Source organism: Atractosteus spatula, chromosome 5, assembly GCF_055471065.1.
Source record: "Atractosteus spatula isolate fAtrSpa1 chromosome 5, fAtrSpa1.hap1, whole genome shotgun sequence".
NCBI lineage: Eukaryota > Metazoa > Chordata > Actinopteri > Semionotiformes > Lepisosteidae > Atractosteus > Atractosteus spatula.
This window is the reverse complement of record NC_142710.1, coordinates 63,787,118-63,811,990: the sequence shown is the minus strand read 5'-3', so window position 1 is coordinate 63,811,990 and position 24,873 is coordinate 63,787,118. Positions and strand designations below refer to the sequence as shown.

The 24,873-nt window shown below is 36.6% G+C and overlaps 1 protein-coding gene across 1 annotated transcript in view; it reads right to left on the bottom strand.

Moving 5' to 3' along the window:
* The window catches only part of LOC148835455 (voltage-dependent calcium channel subunit alpha-2/delta-3-like), a 194,756-nt gene that overhangs the window by 5,369 nt on the left and 164,514 nt on the right, over positions 1–24,873 (bottom strand). The window contains exons 29-36 of the mRNA XM_088915809.1: positions 17,520–17,581; positions 16,236–16,280; positions 16,077–16,139; positions 14,840–14,910; positions 11,758–11,833; positions 10,630–10,682; positions 9,978–10,033; positions 5,831–5,942 (exon numbers count right to left, since the gene is read on the bottom strand). Coding sequence (XP_088771935.1) covers positions 5,831–5,942; positions 9,978–10,033; positions 10,630–10,682; positions 11,758–11,833; positions 14,840–14,910; positions 16,077–16,139; positions 16,236–16,280; positions 17,520–17,581 — 538 coding nt within the window. The remainder of the gene's footprint in view (positions 1–5,830; positions 5,943–9,977; positions 10,034–10,629; positions 10,683–11,757; positions 11,834–14,839; positions 14,911–16,076; positions 16,140–16,235; positions 16,281–17,519; positions 17,582–24,873) is intronic.

Sequence of the window (24,873 nt, the reverse complement as noted above, 5' to 3'; positions counted from 1 at the left end):
GTAATCTGTCAAGAACAATATTGTTTAATTTTAGAGGAAAACCAACGGTAAGACCAATTAAATGTATACATTTTTTGAAGCGGATATAGTGCACAAGTTTGTGATACTGAGATTCCAGCTTAGACATTCCTGTCTCACTGTAAATGTATCTTTCCTGTACTTTACGACGTCATAATTTGGAAAATGGAGCACTCAGGCCATACTTACATGTTCTCTACCCAAGTTTTACCATGATCTTTATGAAACTATACATAGTGCCTATAAATACTCTAGGTCATAAAACACTTACAGTATATTGATGATTTGTGGGTTTATCCACATTCTCCTCTCCACGTAATACTTTCAAGTATATTTGACAGATATTTGGATAAGAAAAACAAAGTAGTGTTTTAATGTTACATCTCCGGACTTTTAAAATATCCCATCACTTTTGTGGAGAAAAATAAATGTAGGGGTTTAATGCAATGGCTGTTTAAGACAAACAACATTCACTTCTCCCATCATCAGGAGCTTATAGTTTTAGACCAGACTAAATAGCATTTTACCAAGGATGTTATGAATACCAGTGTAAAAGAAGAGGAACAGGGCCAAAATCTGTTATTGTCAAAAACGTTTTACAAAATTATGTCAACTAATTCCCTACTTTATGAGGTGCTAACGCTATGCGTTACACACAAACATGATGAAGTGATGAAATGGGCAACGCTGTACTGTATGCCTTTCATCAACAAGGAATGAAAAATCAAACAGCTAAGACGATTCTACTTTTTTAAAGAAATATGAAAGAAAGGACAGTGCATGAGAAAAAGTTATTTAGCTAAAACAAACTATCATTTTTACAATTATGTTGACAGATACACTGCATATTGCATGAACCTCATACAGTGTGTCACTAGAAATCAATTCCTGATATATTCTATTATAAATAGGATGATTAACTGTAAATGTGGCTGTCTATAATGTTTTTGTTTATATTGTATGTATAATGACATGGTAATAAGAGAGAATCAATTCAGAATTGTAATTAATTTATCTGCTGTTTATAAAACTAATAGGTTGCTACACTTCTGTAGAAGCAAAAGTGAACACCGAAGCAAGAACATTCTGTAGCTACACAGCTACAGGTATAATCACTTAGAAAGCATAAAAGGCCCATTGAAAAAACTTAAAACCTTCCTTACAAACAAAACAGTTTAAAATAAACTTAAATTAATTAGAACAGAAAGCACAGCTTTCTTTCTGAAAATGCAATAAGCATTTAGTATGAACATTTTAGAAACAAAAAGCAAGATATTTATTACAGACAGATAGCCAATATCATTATAGAAGTTATTTCCAATAATCAGTAATACATTTTGTTTTTATTTAGCTTACTGTACTTTAATATATTAATACATGTAAAACCAAGTAATACTAAAACAAGTTATTTTTATCTTAAGGATCTGCTTATAGAATCTTAGTATGTTTCATTAATAAGAAAGAACATTTTCACATTCCAATCAATTTTCTTAATCCAAACAAGGTTTACTTAATCTCAACCTCTGTTTAATATATTAAATGAGATTAGTTAGATTTTAGGAAGATTCATTAGCTTGGTTCTTAAGGTTGTTAGACCACATGCGATCTATTTAAAGTTACAGTCTGTACAAAGGAATGCCATTTGTTGTAAATTTGTTAATGTGTTTAGGATTTGTGCAATCTTCATTCCAATAACATAATTTGTCCCAAACTATCTGTTGTATAGTTGCCAGGAAGTCCTTTAAACATCTTAAATATTAATGCAGTAAAACGTTTTGATATTCCTATATCTATAAATCCTCCACCTTTGACCTTACATGACTACACTGAGGTTACATGTATTTAAGTTTACATACAGACTCAACAGCTGGTAGCAATGAAAGCATGCTTGAACAATCTGCAGAACTGCCTACAAGTGACTAAAAAACCCCTCAGTTTCTTAATATATACCACACTAATTTTCTCATTTTTTTAAAGCTGTTTTCCTAAGCAATGTATACTCAGAAGGACCAAAATAGCTACAATTATTTTAAAATATTTTAAATCACTGCTAAATGTCTATAATAAATCAGTTCTGTTTAAGGACTGAAGTATTAAAAACATAAAAGTAATGTATTAATGGACTAGACCAAAATAAAACAGCTTTTGTAGTGAAGTATAAAACAGACAATAGATTTTATTCTGCAATAAACAGTAGGACAATTTTCAATTACTAATCATTTGTCAAATATAATACTATCCCCACCATAATTATAGCACTGCAATCCATTGAGGCTGGCAAATAATAAATGAGCATCCAAAACTACTACATTTGAAAATGATGATAATTAAGAAGAACAATCCTGGGTTTTTTTCAGTTTTCTTTTTGCAACCTTTAAATTAAAAATAAATCACATTATAAGTGCATTAGCAGGGCTTAGTAAAGCTTCCCAAACTAATTTTCTATTTATAAAATTACATAAAAATGTGTAATACACTGGGTATGTTTATGTTATTTTGTACCGTTACACACATTTATACCAAGGATTTGGTTTAAGAAAAATGACAGAAATAATATTAATGTGTCTGAAGAGTACTATAAATTGTGTATCTGCAAAACACTGAGATTAATTGGTATAGCCAAGCAATGAGTAATCCATCTAAACTTTCACTTCCTGTTCTTCCCAAGATATCAACCCAGTAATCAGCATGTCAGGTCGCCTATAATTAATCCCTTTTTTATAATATGATATTAAGAGTTGTCCACATGCTCCAAATTAGTGGAACTTAACTGAAGCCCGTGTCTCGCTGGGCCATCAATGCTCCAGTTAAATTAGTATCCTGTCATTGTATTGCAGAAGACTGACACACAACAGGGGGCTGACCTAAGAGATGGTCTAAGAGTTTACACAAACCAGAGACAGTGGGACAAATACTAATCAAGACAACTTACGAAAATCAATTGACTGTAAATAAATGCAACAATTAAGTTTTGTTATTACCGTTTTTATTAAATTGAAAATTATTAGTCTAAGTGTAATCCATATATTCATTTTATTTGTAGATTTTTATCATATAACAAAAGGCATAGCATTTCAATGTCTCCTATGGTTTTCAAAAATAACTTCAGAATATAGACAACACAAGATGAGCCTTCTTAATTAAATTAAAATCCTTATCATAAAAGCAGGATCATTATTGCACATTACTTTTAGAACTGGATATTTGTATCTATGAAATGTTTTTTCTGGAACAAAAATCAAGCTATACTTGTTACAACTAATTCCAGTCTTTCTACTGGCAAATGGTTACCATTGAAACCTCTCTCCCAAAGTGAATAGAGGACTTCAAAAAACAGAAAGAATACGATGAGTCAACAATATGAAATACTACATACGTAAACCGTCTAAAGAGTAATGATACCTTCTTATTATCTCATCCTTATTCCTTTTTAACCAAGAAAGCCAAAATACTGATTAACAGAACATGTCAGTAAGCAGCTATAATGCAGCAATTTTAGATTAGAATAGAATCAACCTCTCATCAAATAATCACTACTTAAAACCAACCTGATCTTAACCACAGGTCTGATGGATTCATCCAAGCTCCTTAATCAAAAGGATCCTTGTTTATTTAGTTTTTTTCTTTAGGCTTTTTGTGGTATAATTAGCATGATAGCCTTTTATTAACCTTGCTGTTGCATGCTAAGGTATTCAACTTTATTTAATTTATACAAGCAGGATGTAATCAGTGGAGTATATGGTTAAATGGTGAGGTAACACTTGCCGTTTTCCTGGAAAACCTGAAGGACCCTCCTATCTATATGAGCACCTCATCCTTAAACTACTTGTTTGGGTCGGCTTCTATCACCCCATTCTGGTGTCTTCCAAATCACACTGATTACACTTATCTAAGGGCATAATAGTATAAGATTAAGGCTGTTCTGAATGATGCCTTTTAGAAATTCCTCAGTACTTAGACACCAGGAAAGTCCACCCTTGCCTTTCTTTGGGGATTGAGAGTTGTCTGATTACTGAAAGCAGGGCCCATTGTATTTTTTGTTTTTCTCTTTTAAAACCATTTTTTTTTTCAGTTCTACTTCTATTTCAGAAATATTCTGACCAGTCCTCTTTAAGACTCTACTCTACTGCACGGACAATGCAGAAAAAAAAAGTAGATCGATGAAAAGAATACAGTTCCTGGGTACGTTACTAACTAGTGAAATCAGTGCATACAAGGTAGGCATGGATTTCATGCAGGGATTAAATATTTAAATTTCAATCATTAATCACAGCGTTTATAAGACACCACATTTAATGGGGGATTAATTTCACAGCTGTAATTCATGGACTACGTCCAAAACCCAGCTGTGCTTGTCCAACTTTGTGCATGTTTGCAGGAACCTGTGTGCCTTTTAAAATTACATTGATGTCTCATTGTTCCTCAGTGCAGTAGAAAGCTGCTTGTCAAAACATTTGAGATCAATCAATCAGCTTCACTTTATCCAGCCTGGATTTCCTAAAAGAATAATGGATAATAGAGCAGCAACTCTCTACTAAGGGAGACAACTTCCTTGCACTTGAACCATCAGAGAATTCTCTTGCCAAACAGCTGTGTCTCTAGGCTCCCTGTGTTCGGGGACTGAATGATTGATTTGGGATAATATTGCTGTAAGGGAAACACTTGGGCTTTAGCAAGATTAAGAACTGCAAGAGATTTCACAGACAAAGACGCACTGTGAATGCATTAACTACATCCAGTACTATTAGGTGCTTTACTTTGCTAGCCAAAGTCCTTAAAAAAGCTACCAAAGAGGTAAAACATTTCTAAAATATACTTTACCCTTAGCATAAGTCAAAATTGAATTTGCTTTTCATCAGTTTAAAAATGCATGGAAAATACAAGTTGATTTCCAGACTGTAATAGTTTGCTTATGGAAGCAAGATGAACAATAAGATCTCTATATTTTTTTTCAAGCATAATAGTTAATGTTATGTAAAGATTTTTAAAATAGTCCTGTATACTGTACACCTGGCTTTTAAGAGGTCTCAGAATCAGTTTGTCTCAGTGATTCAATAATTCATGTCAGAAAACAAAAAAAAAATCATAAAAATGTATTAAAATACCTGCAGTGAATACTCCATTAAACTAACAGAGTCTGAAACGGTTTGTGAGCAAACTGAGAAAAAAAAAAGCTGTGATAATAACCGGCGATGTTGCAGTCTCTTACGATTTATGCACAGACGTGCGCTCAGGTCTACCATTAAACTGAAATAATTAGGTTTACAGTTTCATTTGTTGAATGAAATACTTTAGTTGGGTTTTTTTTTAAAGATTTGGGGCCTTCCTTCAGAGCACAGGGTGGTCCACTCCAGGGTAGTATAGAGGCCCTTACAGGGAACTCTACAGGGCAGCCAGAACTCAAGGACTTTCTTCCTCTCCTCCTCCAACTGCAGGCAAGGGCTAAGGGGTCAGTAGTTGGAGGAAATGTGTCTAAGGCCATTCTTATCCCAAAAACGACAAGCACAGCACTGTATAGAAAGTATGCATAGAACACGCATTGCGTACTGTATGCCTATGACGCGAACAAGATCAGGTACTGTGAACATAGTTCCTATTATTTATCACTTTTGCACTTTACACAGCCTAGAAAAAGGACAACATAAATTCAAGGGAAATAATACACCACTTTGTGTGGCGTGTTTTGAGGATAATACTGTATTAATTTCTACTGTACACGTACTGGCGAGATCTTAGAGATCTGCAGTGGCTGAAACGAGCCGTAAAAAAAAAAAAAACAGGTATGCGTGGGCAAGACAGAAATATTTCTTACTTGATGCATCCCTCGCAATCAATGTTGCCCGTGGTCTCCTTGATGGTGCGTTCAGAGACGAAAGCAGGGTATTCAGTGTCACAGGGCACCAGCATGGGTTTCCCTCTTTGTGCTGGAAGGAGACAACGCACCGGCATAAAAACGTGAGTTTTGCATTAGTCTGCAGAGTCTCTTACATTTTGAAAAATCTGACCAAAGTCATCACATTCCCCCCATTTCAAACCAATCTACGACAAAGGTGGTAGAACAGTTGCGAGCACCATCGGTTAATTCAATGCAATGAACAGCAGCACTGTACTCGTATAACTCCTCTGTATGACTGGCAGATATTTTTTTTTTAATAAAGACCTAATTTCTTTTAATTCTGGGGATCTCAAAACAAGCGCAGAACTTCTGCGGCGACTTGGAAAACTTTACACGAAAACTAAAACAAGTAACAGATCAAAGAAAGCGCCGGCATTCAAGAGAAACTGTTCTGTTAAATGATTACTTTTGAGTTGCTGCCACCATGTGCTCATTCTGAGGTACTGCAAGTATTCCAAAACCCTTTCGGAAGTTTGAGACATCTGCTTGTATGTAAACATATTTAAATACATTACTGTGCATTTACTAATTATTTCTTGTTTTCTTCTTTCAATACTGATATTCAAGAGATATAACAGTTGATAAACCACTGTTGTGTGACTCAAACATCCCCATCCAAACCATTATTACTCTTTGCACTTACTGTACATAATGCTTTTCGGATGGAAGGATCCTAAAGAATTTTGCTTCTAGGGGAAGAACCACTTCACCCACCAGTGAAGTGCAGCAGACACGTGGTGACTCACGGCAGCTCTTGTGCACCAACAACCCCGCTACACAGCGGATCAAGAGGATAAGTGGGAAATATCTCTATTGCACCACCAATAGGATTAAGAAGGACATTTGAGTGTTTCTCATTTCGCCTCAGACGGCCATGATCACGCTGATCTCCCTGTCTCTGTTCTCACAGAAGGGTTTCTCAACTCCCGTAGCAGAAAGACAACAGAAACGAAACTCATCCTGAAACTGGGTTCACACCACCCCCCTTCTCTCCATTTTTATTTTCGTGTAATCTTCTCTATTCTCATGCAGGTTTTGACTTCACACCTTTCTTCACCCCTCTCCACTTTGCACTTCCTGAGTGGCCTCCCTGCCCCTCCTGCCTCCTCCCCTCTCCCAGCTTTCGGTCTTTTGTGCTATTTGATCGTTGCTGTCTGCCCTGTCTTTCTCACACCTGAAGAAGGCTTCACAGCCAAAATGTGGTGTTTTCCCTCTACTCTTTTCAGCATGGAATAAACGTTTTACTTTTTGCTTTGCAGTCTATGCATGCTGACACAGCTACCTGCCTGGACATTCAAGCGGCCAGATTGGACAAGCCCAGAATGTCATTCATCAAGGACAACAACCTGGGTTAACACCCTTACTGTTCCAACAGTGCTATGGGATCTTTTAATGAGCAATTAGTCCTGAACTCAGTTATTGCCTATTTTCAAAGATAGCACCTCACACAGCACGGTGTCTCTGGCTACCAAGCTGAGGAATCCCTTTGGAAATTCAGGTTAGCGGGTGGCACTCTCTCTGGTCTACGGTGGTTTGCCATCACCACTTAGAGCTGCACGATGGTTTTCCTTAGAGGTCTCCCAACCCAATACTGACCAGACCCAGCCTTGCTGAGTTTCTAAGATCTTGTAGTCAAAACACTTTCATGACAGAAAACATCCAAAAGGCAAAGCAGAATGTTCTCTGAAGAAACTCATGCTGGGTTGAATTGCAATGGCCTTACGGTGATGTACAGTACTATACATTTCTATGAGTTGCAAATGTATATTCTACACTCACTTTTAGATTATTTTGTTCCTTTGAAACTTTTTGTTTTAAACGGGGCATTTAAAAGCTTTTCCCTTTATATACTTTTATATCATGACTGCGGACCTCTCATGATCTGATGTGCACATTATGCATTACTGTTACTGTACTAATACTAGTATTCATAATAGAAATCATTGCGATTTTAATGGGATTTAAAACAAATATATAAAACACGATTTGGGGTGAGATCTTTTTTTTTGTTCTTGTTTTTTTAAAAGGTGTCTTGATAAGGTTACTAAGCACAATGGACCACAGAACATTAGAACAGCTAATGTGCTAATTAAGTATAGGGTTTTTAGAATTAAAACTAGCAGTATTCTTTCTAAATATTTTTTTTAAAGTCCCCAGCATGTAGTTTCCTTACCTTGAAATCTTTGCAAAACACACTCAGTTATGGAGTGCTATGTGTTCAGTAAAAGCTAGAGCAAAGTAGTGATATGGTATCAACATTCAGGTCAAAATTCAGGCAAACTCCCCCTGCCAATTTATAACAGAAAAAATATGTATTCCTGTAATCACAACATTTCTAATGAATGCATTTTAATCAGCTAAAGAACACGCTCAAACCTTCCAGAATTACTATATTGACTCACAAAAGTTAAAATTATTTTCCTGCTCACAACCTATTCAAAGATTTCTATTTGAGCACTGACTGATGTATTCAGTATGACACATGGCAGTACAACCAGCTGTGATGGGCAATCATCTGCATTAACTTATGTGGATTTCAGATTTGTTTCACAACTGGAGTATTGTCACAGTATTGTGTTTCTATTGTTTTACAACAGGGCAAAACGGAACTCCAGTCAGCACTGTGTGAAACTTTATCCCCATGCTACAATCAACTCTACAGCTGTCTTTTCTTGGAAAATAATTAATGTGTCCCAAAGGACTGTCAATCACACTTTATTTTTATTTTATTTTTTTGGTCCATAGGCCCTAGTACTATTTTCTTTTCATTTTTTTTCAGATATGTGGCATTCTTCTTTCACACTCATATGGCAAGTTTTTAAAATTACGCTCCCTGTTAATGAAAATAATTGATGTATTGCTTTGAACATGTTGATTAAAGCATTACAGTGGTCCTTACATGTATACATACATAAATAACTGGAGCATAACATAGGAAGGGAAACTGATGGTATTCTATTATTGCTTGTTAGGAAATTTTAGATAAATTAAACAGTTTTTTCTGAGTTTAGTACAGAGAAAAACTACTGTACCTTTAGTAGCTACTGCAATCCTGGTTTTATAGAATACAAAACTACTAAAGAATAAAGATGAAGCTTAAACAAAAATGAATATTTAACTAGTTTATGTACTGTTGTAAAATAGTATTAACAATGTCCTACTACTTCTAGATTTAACAGACATTAGACACACATCATGTGTTGTTTGTTTTTTACCATATATTAGAGATTATTTATATAACATGCATGTAAAAGAATATTACATGGATTTTGATTCAGATCTGCTCGTCATCATTTTAGGCTGCATTGATTTTAACAGTGATACACTTTGATATAGAATAATTATATAGTAATAAAGCACACTACATACATAATCAGGTTATATTATGAAGTATAAAGGTACTGTTTTTTTCACCTTGTTAATGTTGCTTTTTGTGGGTGTCAACCTGACAATAAAACAAACCTAAAAGATGTGAGCCTGGTCATTATCGGTTTATGTTGTGTGGTGCTTCGCAGTCAAACAAGTTGGACCAAGAGCTACAGGGCTGAAAATAAGACTCCAACACTGTTTGATCGAGTTCAGGATTTATGAGCTTAAGGCTCTTATAAAGATCAAGCCAAGACTGATGAAGCCAAAAAGCATTCATATTAATAGATTTTAAAAATCTATATATTTTTAACTCCAAATGTTTAGGCAAATGTATCCTGAATAAAGTGACATGCATGAAATATTTTGCACCTGATGCTGGTTTATATAAAAGAGCCTGCAGCTTGTAAAAGCCGAAATGGGTCAAATCGTCATGCAATGGGATTTGGATTTCCATCCCTGCCGCTAGCAGCATGAATTTTGGAAATCAGACACAGACCCAGCATTTGCTCAACACCAGATCCCCTGTTAATGTAAGTCATGGAGCCACTGAAGTCCTTTATTTTCACCACAAGAAAATATCAGGATCTGTGGGCACCCACAGAATGGAAATATGTGAATAAAATTTTTTGCCATTGCAAATGTGTGGCTTGGATGGCAGATAGTTAAATATATCATTTTTCTTCAACAAACTCACCTTTGGCTGTGAGGTCTACATTCCACCAGCCATACATATTGAACTCCACCAAAAATCTAAAAGAAAAACAAGCAAAAAAAGAAACATTAAAATAACCTATTTTCAAATAATTACCAATAACTTTACAGTGGCCTTTTTAAATGTGATTTCCTCTCAAGGGGTAAAAAGGGTCTACAGAAGAAAAGGGTGTATTTAAAGAAATATCTACAATGTGCACATTTATTGGGAAAGAGCATTACTTAGAGAGAAGTGTTTTTAATTGACCAGGACAGCGTGGTAATTACTTGGTGAGTAGTCAAAGAGAAAATCAAAATGAATGAGACAGAAGTTCTAGTGCAAATAATAAAATCTGTAACAGAAAAGTAATAAATCCATTTGGGATTCCCACTTAGAAAATAATGAGAATTTGAAATCACACTATAGGCCACCCAGAGTGCATGTTCTTGAAATTGTACTGTAGCCACACAAGGCTCAGTCTGAATTGTGAGCTGGTAGACACCAACTACAGTAAGTAGATACATAAGGTTGTCATTACCTCTTTTCAATGCTGGGGACATTTCTCGACACTAAAAACAATTATCACAAAGAATCGATTCCAAACAAAAAAAACAGCAGAACAACAAAAAAAGAAGATTACTGGACTTTTACTCACATGATAATTTCGGTCATGATCCATTTAATAACACCAAAGAAGGCAAAATAAGGCTTAAGGAGAAAAAAAATATTGTGAGAAATCACTATATACAGTATTATCATCCTTTTTGAAGCAGCAAGATGTATGTTCATTTACAGTCTCATCAATGACAAAATAGCACAAAGTATTTCAAGTCATTAAGGAAGTGGCTTCCCATATTGTCTTGTGTGGGGACCACCTCTGAGATAAGAACAGCGCCACAGATCGCAGCAAATAAATCAAACACTTTCATATTAACAGGGAGATAGGAAAAGGAGCATTTTGGTATCTCCTTTTTTAAGGTGGTTTTTGTGACCATCTGGAACTTAATCATAGCCTGCTGGTAAACCCCAGACCACAAAACCATGGTAAATGGGAATCTAGCAAGTACAGCTGTATCAACACGCATGATATTTGGTACTATATATAAAGAAACAGAACAAAGTAAAATCATAAAATTAAAGGAATATTTTATAATGCATCTGAGTTTTATATTTATAATCTGGTGCATATTGTATGACATTTATTAATACAGTAATAAATATATAATATAATGTAATATAATAAATGTGGTGAAGAGACATCTCTAAGATGAATGCCAGGGATGAGGTTGGCAGATACTGTATATCAGTTGAACCATAAAGCTTTTTTAGATTATCAAGCTACACAAGCGACACAGTGCTAACTTGCTTTCTCAGGACACTTCCTGGCACTGTGCTTTGAGAGATCTTTACTGAGAAATTCTTGCTTATGACAGTGAATTAGTGCACCAAATGACTAAGAAACAACAGCGGAACGCAGAACATAGACAGCACCACGAGGCAGATAGATTTAGATGCTTCCTATAACAAAATGACTCCCCCCTCTAAAAAAGAAAACGGTATCGCACTTTTGTAACCTTTTGCAAAAGAGCCGGTTTTGTGTATGAGCATCTGTGGCAGGCCCAGTGTCATAAACATGACCATATATCACTGTGCTTGTGTTGGCTCTGTTTCATGCCTGGTGTTGTGTCACAAACGCGTTATTTCCACTTCCAGGATGATCATTTAATACAGAGTGGCCCTGCATAGCTTTGAAAAAGGATGCTCATTTCGTCAAAATACTTACGTCTAATAAACTGTTTGAACTGTCGCTGCTTTCAGCGTAGATTTTACAGATGGCTTGATAGTCGTAAAGCGTAACCCTGGAAAGAAGAAGCAATAATCATACAGTATAATAAAGTACCATTCCTGAGTGTACTTAAATGCAATATAAGGGTAAAGAATGCTAGGATTTCACAAGCTAACAACTTCCTCTCCGATTTAGATGCCCACTAAAATTCCTTTCAGCCTTCATTTTGGTCTCTTTAAGTACAAATGCCTACAAAATATCCTGCAATTTTCTACCGAGATCAAAGCACTGAAATGAGTAAGAAAAGCCCACTGTGTCTCATTTATCTCATGTTCATCTCACATGCCACAAGGGAGAGATTTCACAAAACCAACCGCATAACTATTGTTCAGATAACTCAGGGGAGCCGGACTTTTAAATGTCAAACGTGGACACAATGATGAGATTTTGTATTCATGAAATATGTCAACCCGTGTACATATATATGTATGACAGATATATTGTACTGTGGTCAAAAAGCTTCAAGGTTGACCTTTGACCTGCACCACTACAATGCCCAGGCACTGTCAAAAACTGAAGAAGCCTTAATTAAGAAATTAAGAAAATCTGATTGGATTAATCTCTTAAGACTTTCAGCCTGATTTTGCTGAAGCATGTACAGAACCTACCTCCGAGAGCTTTCGGAAACACAGCTAATGTAATTAATGTAATGTATTAATGAAAATAAAATTGTATACAGCTCCATTTTTGGAATTATCCAGATCTGGTAAGGTTCTAGAATTTTTAAGTGAACAGGCGACAACAGCTGGAGAAGCAGGAACTTCGTTGGGACACAGGCAGTAGTAGGAGCTGTCGAAAGTGTTTCTGCATCAGAACTGGAGCCAGCTGTTAGATCCTGAATCTTGATTTGATATCTCTTTTAGGAACCTCTGAATGTCTGGCGAGGACAGCCCACACAAACAGTGGGGCAAGAGCTCATCTCGCCCTGCATGAGGCTTGAAAACTCTTGGAAATCCTGGGGAGTGACATCACCATACTGCTAGATAACCGATTGCCTCTCTCATTAATCTGAGTCATGGCAGCAATGAGGCATTTAGCCAGGATCTGAACCTCTGTCTCTTTTTTCTCAAACAACAACTAATAAGTTCACCACAGCAAAAGGTTGGCCTCACACTACAGCAGACCTGAATGTTATTGAGTCCTGAAGAAGAACAAATTAGACTGCCAAAACAATCTTATATTACCCCGTACAACCTCTGACCCCAGTCTGGAACTGGACCTGAGCTACCAGAGCTGCTCCAGACACTGGGCCTTGCCAACTCCAGTGCCTGCTGAGAAGAGGGAGAGATTTCCCTGGCTGAACTCGGAAGGCACTGAGTGTCTCAGCACTCTTCACCTTCAACATATTCCAAAATCATCACACCAGCTGCCACGATTGAGTACTCTCGCCTGGTGGACACATGCAGTGTTTGTGACAAGAATGAACTATGAGAGGTGCTGTCAGGGAGGTCTTTATATCTTTTTTTTTTACTAGGAATTTCAATAATAAAATTACAAAGTGTAACATTCAGGTCAGAATCATATCAAGTGAACACTGTGTGAAAACTGCACCTTTTAGAAGTTTATCCTGTTCAGGAATTTGCAATCTGTACTTTGTTATTAATAGTATGCTGGACACAAAAAGAACAAATCAGTCCTATTTGCTGCCTGGGGAAAAGCCTGGCTTCTTCTCATTCACAGCTCCAGTGAGACATAATACTGTACTTATCTTGATTCAATTAAATACAATCCAGTAAAATTGACAGCATTAACAGTTCATTTTATCTCAGTAAAATAAAAATGTGGCAAACATTTGGCAGCAATAGTTTCTATTCTTAATTATAGCTCAAGTAATACACTCAAAACTTGGTTCCCCACAAACACTTCAGCACAAGTGGCATCATTTTCACACCACAACATATGAAGTTGGAATTCAATTTCCTTCGGCTATGTCACAGTGATCGTACTGTATAGTACGATCTGTATAGTGAGACACACAGCAGCATCTTCTGAAGCTTCCTAAGAATATAAATTCTGCAGTATTTCTTTCAACATACAGTAATATATTTAAGGAACAGATACATTTACTGGATTTTTATGGTCCACTAACTTGACAATCGAATTTCAGGGAAAAACAGACACTTTTTTAGAATAAGCCTTTACAACGTACAGTGATTTAAAATGAGAAATCAAATGTTACTGACGTGAAAGGTTTTCAGGCTTTCTCTATGCACATGGCTACCAGTGACGATTATCAAAGAGCTTGCAAATCAAAGGAAATTTGGAATAAACAGCATCTCACTTCTGAAGAGATTTAGAACAAATACCAATAAGCAATATTCTAATTACAGTTATAGAAGACCAAAATCAGACATAGTGCATAACCTAGCATTGTTAAATAATGATAAAATAGTAACGAAATTGAATATTTGTATGTATTTTTATTTCCATGGATATATCTAGAAGACAACAAAGTACAGAAGTAAATTAAACCCTTTTCTATGTCAAATACAAGCCACAGTAACTGCAGATACTGGATTTCGTTAGTTATTAAACTTCTTCAAAACAAATGGGACAAACTCTACATGAGGAACAATGCAACCAGATATGTAGTGTGCCTCCTACATTCCTCCATTAATCATTTCTAAAAGTTTGTCAGGCTTCACTGCTTACATACTTAGATGTAGAAATGTTGTAAATCCAGATGTCTTTCTCAATCTTCCTTCTTTATTGTATTAAGACCTCATATTCAAAACAAGATTTTAACTAATCCTTGAACTCACATTTGTTCTTAGAAAGATAAGACCAAGGATGCCTCAGAATTCTCCTATGTGATTTGTTTGCTTAATGTTGTCAGTGTCTGTGAGCAGTACTGTAGGTGACATAACTACACCTCTTGACGTGAGACCTTAATGCTTCAAACTATTTCTGCTTATGTCTCATTTGTTCTATAAGGCGGGTAAAATATTCGAGAAAAGACTTTATCCAAATGCTTTTTGGAGAGTGCGTTCTGTAATTACAGGCACATATTCATTTTTACCTTTTAAATGAGCCCATTATTAACAATTTGTTCATCACGGCTCCTTCCACTTCACCAAAGAAGGTCCCCGTCTTGGGAGGCGCATGGTTTTGAGGAAAAGTGAGGAAAAAACACTTCAAAGATGAACAAGAAATCAGAAGTGACAACAAAGGATTGGACAAAAGCATCCTTGGTAGCCTTTGACCAGCCCAACCAAAATCCCAGAAGTGAAAGTAGCAGGAAGATGGCAATAATCATGGCAATAATCCAAGCAACTTGAAAAAGAGTCAAGTAACTCTTACACAGTTGGCTAGAGAAGATCACGGAACAGGGGAGTTTGGAAGAGCGGTGTCAAACCTGGTAGGCTCAGTGTCTCCAGGTCCTCAATTAATAAACCTAATTATTTTCTTGACATACTGTACAGAAGAAGAGATTTCTCCTAAGGTTTTTTACAGCTGATGACTATTAAAAGCCCTCCAGTAAAAACAAAACAAAACACTATTAACTACTGTATAAAACACCTTTGAGTCCTGATTTAAGTATTAAGAATTCTACTGTTTACAGTTTCATACCCCTAGTGTAACACAACAAAATCATTTCTATGGTCTGATGTACTGTGTAAGCTAGCTTTCATGGTAACCTTCAATCATCTACCTGCAGTAATAATACATGAATGCCTATTAATTAAGGGTTCTACAAACATAATGAGTGGCTTTACTGCATAGATATAGATTCAAGTTGACTGCTCTGGGATATAAATAATCTTGCTTCAGGTGATGTCAGAATCCATAATCTGCCTAGCAGATAGCCTGATGGTTTTGACAACACATTACAGGGAGCTGCACTCATACCTTCAAATAGTGTAGCTTGACATATACAATACTCTTGTAGGGCCGGGAGTTTAATATTGTCAATTACAATGAATCTCATTAGAATTCTGAATGCATGGTAAAACTGATTGAAGATGACAATAAATTTACCAAACTGTACATAACATTGCAAAAAAAAAAAACTCAGCTGTTTCAAAAGACTTTCATTTACTTGAAAAAATAGATCTATCCAGTCATTTATTTATTTATTGATGGTGTTGCAAACTAGAAAGTAATGTAAAGACATGGAGTCATACTGGACCTCCAGATCCCCTCTGCTTTAAACACAGAACCACTTACGTCATATTAAACTGCAGGATATCAGGAGTTCAAATATTCTGGGATTTAACTTGAATGAGAATAAAAACATAAATGTCAGAATGTCTTACCTGGGAGTAATCTTCTGAAACCAAAATAAAACCATTGTTGTCGATGAGGTAACAGTTGATATTCTGTTTGAAAAAGAAAATAAAACCAAATGAAACAGCATCTAATCACTGACACAAAAAAAGGGGGAAAAAGAATAGTTTTCAAATAAATGCACTTACTTCATTGTCACAGCTTATTGAACACTTCCCATCAAGGGCAGCACACTAAATAACAGTCAAAGAATAATGAAAACAATTAACACAACACTTGCAGCTGATCTAGTCTCTCAATGACTGAATACAAAATGCTTATATTTTTTAGTCACTTTACCAAAAGCAATGATGTACTGTACAATGTGAAGAGCTTGTCAGTAGTGGCTCAGTTGACATGCTGAAGAGCCTGAGGCTTTTATGAACAGAATGGCGGTAAGTCATTCAAGTGGCACTCTGTGGAAGTGTTAAGGATGTACGCAAGAGACCCGTTAGCTCCCTAAAATGAACTACTGGTGGTTCCTGCAGGTGAAGCTTGGAGATAGTGCCACGCAGAAGACGATGACTCAGGGAAACGACCCCCCACTGCTGCACAGAGCTGGGATGGCTCGCCCGCTCTCCGAGACAGGAAAACTGCACGTGGCCTGTTTGAACTGGAGGAGGGAGCAGGGGCTTCATTCCAGGGTGCTGTCACGATCGCTACTCCTCCTCTTAAGGGCGCTCCAGCCCTTCCTCATTCTCTCCCATTACACACACCTGTTCCCTATTTCAGTTCCTCCTTAAAAGCCAGACGCAGACGTCACTCGAGGCTCCTCATTGAATCCCGTTTCATGAGAGCCCGGGTCCTGCTCCGTCTGGCTCTGTCATGATTTTAACCTTCTGTTCCTGATCCCCCCCCGCCAGTCCCGACCTGGTTCATGATTTTAATTCCCTCGGATGGATCTTCTGGCCTTGGACTTACTCTTCTGTCTTGGATTACATGTTTGAATTTCTTCATGGATTGTTCGCCCCGGATTCACTCCCCCTGGACACCTGCACCCCTTGGACACGCCCCCTGTCTCCATACCCTCTCCTGCATGACTTTTTCCCCAGTGTTTCCTCACAATTCTGGATCGTGTCGTCTGCATAGGGCCCGGAAGGAACTGTTCGTGACAGGTGCCATGAGAGAGAGGCCCCCGAGCGACCCAAAGATCAGGCCTGACCCTTCATTGAACCAGCGCACTGCCACCGCCAGTGATGGTAATGCGTCTTTGAGTGTGTGGAGGGTGCAGGATCGTCTGGCCCTCGTCGGATCGTCGGAAGAGAGGCCATTCCCCTGTAAGTCACTGTGCACGGGCTTGTGTGCTGTGACAGCCTGCCGCGAGCTGGCTGAGAAGCTAAGTAAATGAAAAAGCTGCCATGTTCTAAAAACCCATTGCTGCATCAGATCCAAATTCCTTCCTGCGATATAATACTATAAGCACTTCAGCCTACCTGTCGGCTAGCAGTCCAGAACTTCCTTTGGAAGAATTCCAGCTTCATCTGGATACCTACAGCTGTTTAAGAGTGTTCACAATTAAAAATGAGAAATGTCGCAGTGAAACTGTGGCAGAGCAGTTAGCTCCAAACAACATTTTAGAATGTGTCGTTTAAGCGTTTTAACAATGACATTCCAAAGACTGCAAAGCATTTCTCTCCAACAAAGTGATTTACATACAGTACAGGTGTGAATTTCATCCCCCGCTGAAGTACAGCACTCAACTGGTTGACACATGGCAGTCAATATGAGCTACGCAGCAGATCAGATGGAGTCTATTGGTCAATCACTGCTTGTATTGAAGGGGGAACTTATTTAGGTTAGATCATTCAAGCCCATTCAAATGCTTAGCCAGGACACCTGAGTTATTCACACCCATATTCTTATGAACAGTGAAATAGAATCTTTAAGTACCAAAAAGTTAGGAGCTCATTTAATATCTCATCTGAAGCACAGCACCATGTCCCCTTTTATTATACTGGAGTATTGATTTGAGATTTTGCTACAAATTGGTACAGTACTGCAGCTGCTGTGTGATTCTTGATAGAAATACAAATAGCAATATATCAAATAGAAAATAGGCATTGGTGTCGCAGACTAGAGAGCAAAGTGACTTTTAGAAAGTTTCCTGAAAAATGTTTAGGACATGAAGACCATGACAAACTCTGCATCCTCTCCCTGCCCTTTGACACTGGCTTCTATTCAAGCAAATAGAAGCTAACAGAGCAACTCGAACATGAAAGAGCTGAAAGAGCTGTCTAACACTCTGTAAACGAAAGAATGGTGTGCTCTCCTGACTTTTGGATAAATTCACTACATTACAAAACGAGTAATGTCTTTTTAACGCAAATGAATTAATGGTAAACAAAACAAAAACTGCTGGAGGCTCACTGTAGATTCTGCCAACAAACACACCACATGGACTAACATGTCCCTTAGGGTATACTAAAGCACTGCAGTCTGTGTCACAGACAGAGATGTACTCTGTGTATAAGCACATCCACCACGAATTAAAGAAAATAAAGTCTTCGTGCTATGTCATCTGTATAGCTTGCATCAGTACAGGCTCTGCAGTTTACACCTTCAGATACTATACAGCATTAACCCCCTGTCAGACTGGAAAGCCAAAGGCCAGTCTTTTTGGCTGGGACAGTTACCTAGTGAGCCCTCAGTCTGGTCTCACCATGCTGTGAACCTCAAATGTTTATAGTTGCTAGATATCAATTCTCATACAAAAATGCTATTGCAAGTGATATTTAATAAGAAAAAGTCAAAATGGAGGATTCAAAAGAACATATGGTCTTTGTATTGCACGGTTTAAATATCTGAGTGTAACAGATGCCGTTTATTTTCTTTTTTAACAGTAGGCCTGGAAAGTATTTTGAAATCTGGGAGCTGAAAATTCTCCTAAAAGGCCACAAGAGTTTGCAGGAGCAGCCCTGCACAGGTTTTGTTTTCTTAAAATGCATAGCATTTTCAAAAATGTAAAAGTAATGGACATTCTTTTTCATTGGTTCTACAAATATGTTGATCTTTTGAGAAAAATCCATGAACAATGAGAAAGATGTTGGAAGACCATAATATCTATTAAGTTCACCAGAATCACTTTTAATCTTTTGATTAATTATCTCGTGATCTCAATAAAATTCAAAAGATCAAGACATGGAGAAGAAGCTTGCAATAATATTTTTGTCTATGACCTATTCTGTTCTAGACTAATACTTAAATGGGGAAGCTTGTCTCTTTTTTTGCTGTTTTTAATTATGCTTGGTAAAATATATCATATTCCTTTACCCTTTGAGATTTGTGCAATGTGCACAGAATGTATGTTTTCTTTCTGCCTTGTTTTTGCAGCGTTTGTTATTGTTATCAAATATGAAAAGCTGTGATCTGTCTTAACTGAATCCACCAGGGAAACAGATATCTTGCGTGTTGTAAAACTGTGACTTTTGCTTTTTCTTTCTCAATAAAAGCAAACATCCTGTAAGACTTTTTTTATAAGTGTAAAGGTTATTGCTAAATACCTATAGGCAGTTTTGCAAGTGATTTTTTCACACTTGTGGTTCACATATATGGTATAAAGATATAAAGAAATAACATTGTTATTATTTATTAAACAAATTCAAAATCTTTGAGTTTCTACCAATTCCAAATTAGGACATTTAGATACATTATTTAGGCCTACAGTATTAATATTATTCTTTAGTATAAAATAGTTCTACACCTGGTTTATGTCATTAAATACTTTGTGACAGATTATGATAATTTACTTCAGAAATTTAATTGCACTCAACAGTATGTGTTTTACATTCTTTCAAAGGAATGAGAATAAGATGGACGTGATTCATCGTTGCATGCAACATTTCCATTTTCAAGTATCTGCACTTGATAAAAACAATGAAGGATACATCTGAACTGGCAGAAAAAGCAGTATTAGTTTAGCTTTTTACACCAGAATACAGATGTACGAGAAGCACTGTAGCTTTAACAGTGAGCTCTGACATTATCATCAAAGGTCAGAGACAATGATCTAGGCCATGGTTTAGAAATCTGGCAGTGGTCTAATGCGGATTGAGCACATAACAAAATGAAATAATCCCCCTGTATTAATATAAAACGGACAGACCATCTATTTTTGAGCTCACAAAGAACAATAATAAAAACAGGGATGTGAAATATTTTCAACAGAAATGTTTCCCTTATATAATCAGTCTCTGCCTCCATTTTCCCTCCACCAAATAAGTCAACTGTGGCCTTGACATTCCAATAATTGTCCAATTATTGTCATAATATTATGAGCACATCAATAGCAAATCATGCAAAAAAGCTCATTAGTTTATCTCCTCTGGATTTTAGATGGGCTCTGTACGGAGTACTGCAAAATGCATTGACCTCATAATATTTGTTACTGAGGCAAAGCTGACATGAGTCATTCAATTGTCCATCTCTAAGAATATGAATCAATATTAATTCTGAAAAGAGATGACAAATTCTGCTATCCCAATACTTGTGGAGTTTTAAGATTTCTCATAATTGAATAATAAACACTCATTAGTGCAATGGAATGGGATGAGTAAAATTTATTTTCTGGAACTTGTTAATGACGTATATAGTAGAACTTTCCCCCTTTCCTATTTTTTCTTTCAAAGTATTTTTAGAAGTACCTTCCACCCCTTCTCTGTACAAAAACTGCACTGTAGGCTTTGCAGATGAAAAAAGATCTATGAAGTGAAGTTGTTGTATTTTTATTTCAGTTCTGGTCAATTAATTCAACGGTGAAAGTACGTTGACAGATATTTATCTCTGGCATTCACTTTGTCCACACGATTTCTACTTTTAGCAAAGCCACAAGGCAGCACAGGTGCAGATTAAGTGGAGCAGCCAGTCAATAAACAACCCAAAGACCTTTAGCAACAGTATTTAAGAGTCTAGCAGAGGCATAAAAAAACAACACATGCACTCTTAAGCTATAAATCAACACCATTCATAATCATGAAAGAGAATGTTGTATACCAGTTTAGATGTTCAATTTAAATTGAAAGAAAAGGTTGGCAGTTATTAAACAGTAAGTAATCACAAATCTTCTGAAATCATAAGCACTGCACTGCTCTTAAAAGGATACTGAATCCACATCCTACAAATCTATTACTGTTTGTATTAGCAGGGAAACGAATTAGAGCAGGACAACCCAGATTTACAGATTAAGTCTTTGTTCAACCATGTGCAATTACAAAAATGAAAGAGTATTAAATTTGTGCAGGTTTGAGCTGCGTGAGTGGGTAAATCAAAGTGCGTAATATCTCATACGATAAAGACTAGACATACAGACAGAAATTAAAGAAGATCTTGAACGTCTAGAATATAAGCATATAGTAATGTTACCATGAAGAGGAAACTATTTGACTCATACTTGTTTGGTTCCTAGTAGCTTATTACTCCAAAGATCTCCTCCAGATGTTTCTTGAAGGTTTCCAGAGAACTGGCTTGGCAGCTAGCTCCAGGCACCCACCAACAACCCTTTGCAAAAAAAAAGTGTCTCCTGTTCCCAGTCGTAATTACCGTTCCTCGATATTTCCATTTGTGCCCTTGTGATGTTGTCTCACTGCTGAGCATGAGGTAATCCACTGGGTTAACTACTGTAAGTCAATACATTTCAGGATTTTGAATACTGGAATCAGATTCTCTCATACAATAATCTCTCTGCTCAAAACTGAAGAGACTCAGTAGCTTTAACAAAATCAGTGAATAACAATCCTTTTATCTTTCTTCATGACAGCATATATATCACCACAATTGTGTTTATCACTGCATCTTTTACATCAAATGATAAACTTGGTCACAAATTTGTTGTCAGCGGTTGTTAATAATTACTAGCATACTATACATAAGAGCAGACACAATACCAATGGAAAAGTTAACACTGCTGGCACACTGCACTGCTTGTTTTCAGTCTAAAAATCGCCGCTCTTGGGCAAGTTTTGGGAATCACAGGCAAAAGCATTTTGGCGCATAGTGACCTGAAATTCCATCTGCTGCCTTTTACACAGCCAAAGAGCTGCTTTTCATCCTGACGATATCAGTTCCAAAACAAAAGTGCAAAACATACTGCGCGAGCTTGCAGGGGATTTCACAATACTTGAGAAAAGATAGCAAACAAGTGCAGAAATCAAGGAAAGCTCACAGAAGGACAGAAAGACAAAAGCAGCCAAGAACAACATGACAGACCAACCAATGGAAGCAAGAATGTCCAGTCAACTTTTGTTTTCCATCATGCACTAAAATAAGTTAAAACCTATATCATTGGGTTTCTTTCACATTTAGCAGGATTGCTGCCTTTAGGACAGGAACAATAAATATTTTTACTTTGACAAATTATGTTGATATAATTCATGCCTCTATACCAAAAGCTGTCATATTGCTGTGGGCTGTTACAATTCCCTGGTATCTAGTCATGCAATAAGGGAGCATATGGTAGCAGAGTAGAGACTGTTTCCTGAGACTGGCGAGAAATATTTTCTCACCATCTTCTGAACTTGGTGCTGTGTGAAACAAACACAGCACTGTAGATTCAGCTGCAAAGGAAAAGAAAGTACTATATTTCTATGGCCCAGAACACCCACGCTAAGAAATACTCAGAATGATCAAATTCATATTGTCAAAGCATCTTTTTTTAAATATATGACTTCATTTCTATTGTTATGTAACATATTTCTGTATATGCATGACTGAATGCCCATATTGTGGAATATTGCATCTCTGACATAAAAACTTGGATGACTCAAAATTTCCTTCATCTTAACTGTCACAAACCTGAAGTCATGCTTTTTGGCACCCCCATCAACTTTGTAAAGCCAATCCTGTAACCTTGTCTGTGGATGGTAATGATTTTGAGCTTCAGTCTCAATTGAAAAATCTTGGGGTGATATTTGATTCAGGCTTAACATTCGACCCACATGTGCAGCATATTGTTAAAACATCTTTCTTTCACCTCAGCAACATCGCTAGACTACGCCCTATTGTATCACTAACTGTGGCTGAAAAGCTAATCAACACATTTACTGTATCTTCTCCTGAATTGATTACTGTAATGTTCTACTCGCTGGGGTACCTAAATCCACATTGAACAAACTCCAGTATGTTCAAAATTCGGCAGCTGGAATCCTCACCAGATCTAGTGCAAGTTATCACATTACTCCTATCCCGGAGTCCTTGCACTGGCTTCCTGTCAAGTTTTGTGTCAATTTCAAAATCCTCATGCTCAACTATAAGGCTCTGCATGGCTTGGCACCTTAGTACCTGTATGATCTTTTATCACCCTACTCCCCAACTCGCAACCTTCGCTCCTCTAATTCTGAATTCTGGAATTCTGGAATTCTGGAATTCTAAGTCTAATTCTAATTCTGGAATTCTCTCCCCAAGGCTATCAGAGACTCAGGTTCTCTAAACTCCTTCAAAGAGAAGGCAGACTCCAAACCTTCTTCTTTACTTAACTGGTTCAATTCTTTACCCAGCTGCTCCTACTTTATTTAGTACCACCATCTACTGTCCCCTCTGCGTATTCTCATTGTGTTTATCTTGTGTATTATTTATTGTTTATTGTGTATTTTCAGTTGTTTATTTTAAATTGTTGTTGTTGCTGTTGTCATTCTGTAAAGCGTTTTGAGAAGCCACCTTTAATGGCTCTATATTTTTATTATATTAATTTTTAGTATAAAGACATTGGATGTGTATGAATACAAAAGATGGGATACATTAAATAGAAATTAAGTAAAAGATGGAAATGAAGAAGAAAATCAGACCAGGATATGAATCTCTGCTGAAGAACATCCATTGCACAGCTATTATTGTGAAACATAGACATTTGTATTTCTCACCTGTGTCCCTGAAAGATTATTTACAGAAAATTGTAGATATGTTCTAAATGTAATATTTAATGAAGAGATCAAGATACAAAAATAACAAAACAAAGAGTGTATACAATAAAGTAGGTCAGCATGAATGTATGCAGTATGTGGCTTTAGATGATAATAATCTTTGTCATTTTGAATCAGCTCAGTGCATTTTAGTTATACAGCCACTGGAGACAGATTAGCAAGCTTGAAGGTTTTTCCTTTTTAATTTCTAATTCTCTGGTGGATTTGATTAAATTTAAAATCTCTGACTGAGGCCCCATGATACTGTTGGAAGTTTTTTTGTGCTAAAATTAAAAATCCACCAATAGTATTCAAAAACCGAAGCCTAGTAACAGAATGTTTGGAGGCTTTTTACAAAGCTACTAGTTAGCTAATGCTTTTTGCATTGCTTAAGGCATTTTAATGCTACAAAAGGGATTCTAGAAGTAATATTAATTACTTCCCCTGTGTCCTGATGTGCCATATAAATGGATATGAAAAACTTAGCTTGACATCATTTCTTACTCTCTGCTCACCAAGAAAGCATTAACTGTGCACCTTGGATGTTCATTTTTGCAGTACTTGAAAATTTCTAATAATATACAGTACATTTTCTGATTTAAGACTCAGTGGAATGTGGAAATTCAGTTTCAAGACAGGTTTTAATTACTCCTAGTTAAAATACTAATGCCTCAGATCAATGAGTGATTCACAATGAACAGCTGTTGAAGAATTACTTTATCCATAGCATTTGGATTAAAAAATAGTTTTTCATTTGTCTGTTATCCCATTATGCCAGATATATTACAGATATTCAAATAAACTGACTACAAGTCCTACAATTGCATATACTGTATATATAAATTGCATACGCATTCATACAGTATATGGCACTGAAAGGTGTTTCAGTACAATGAGA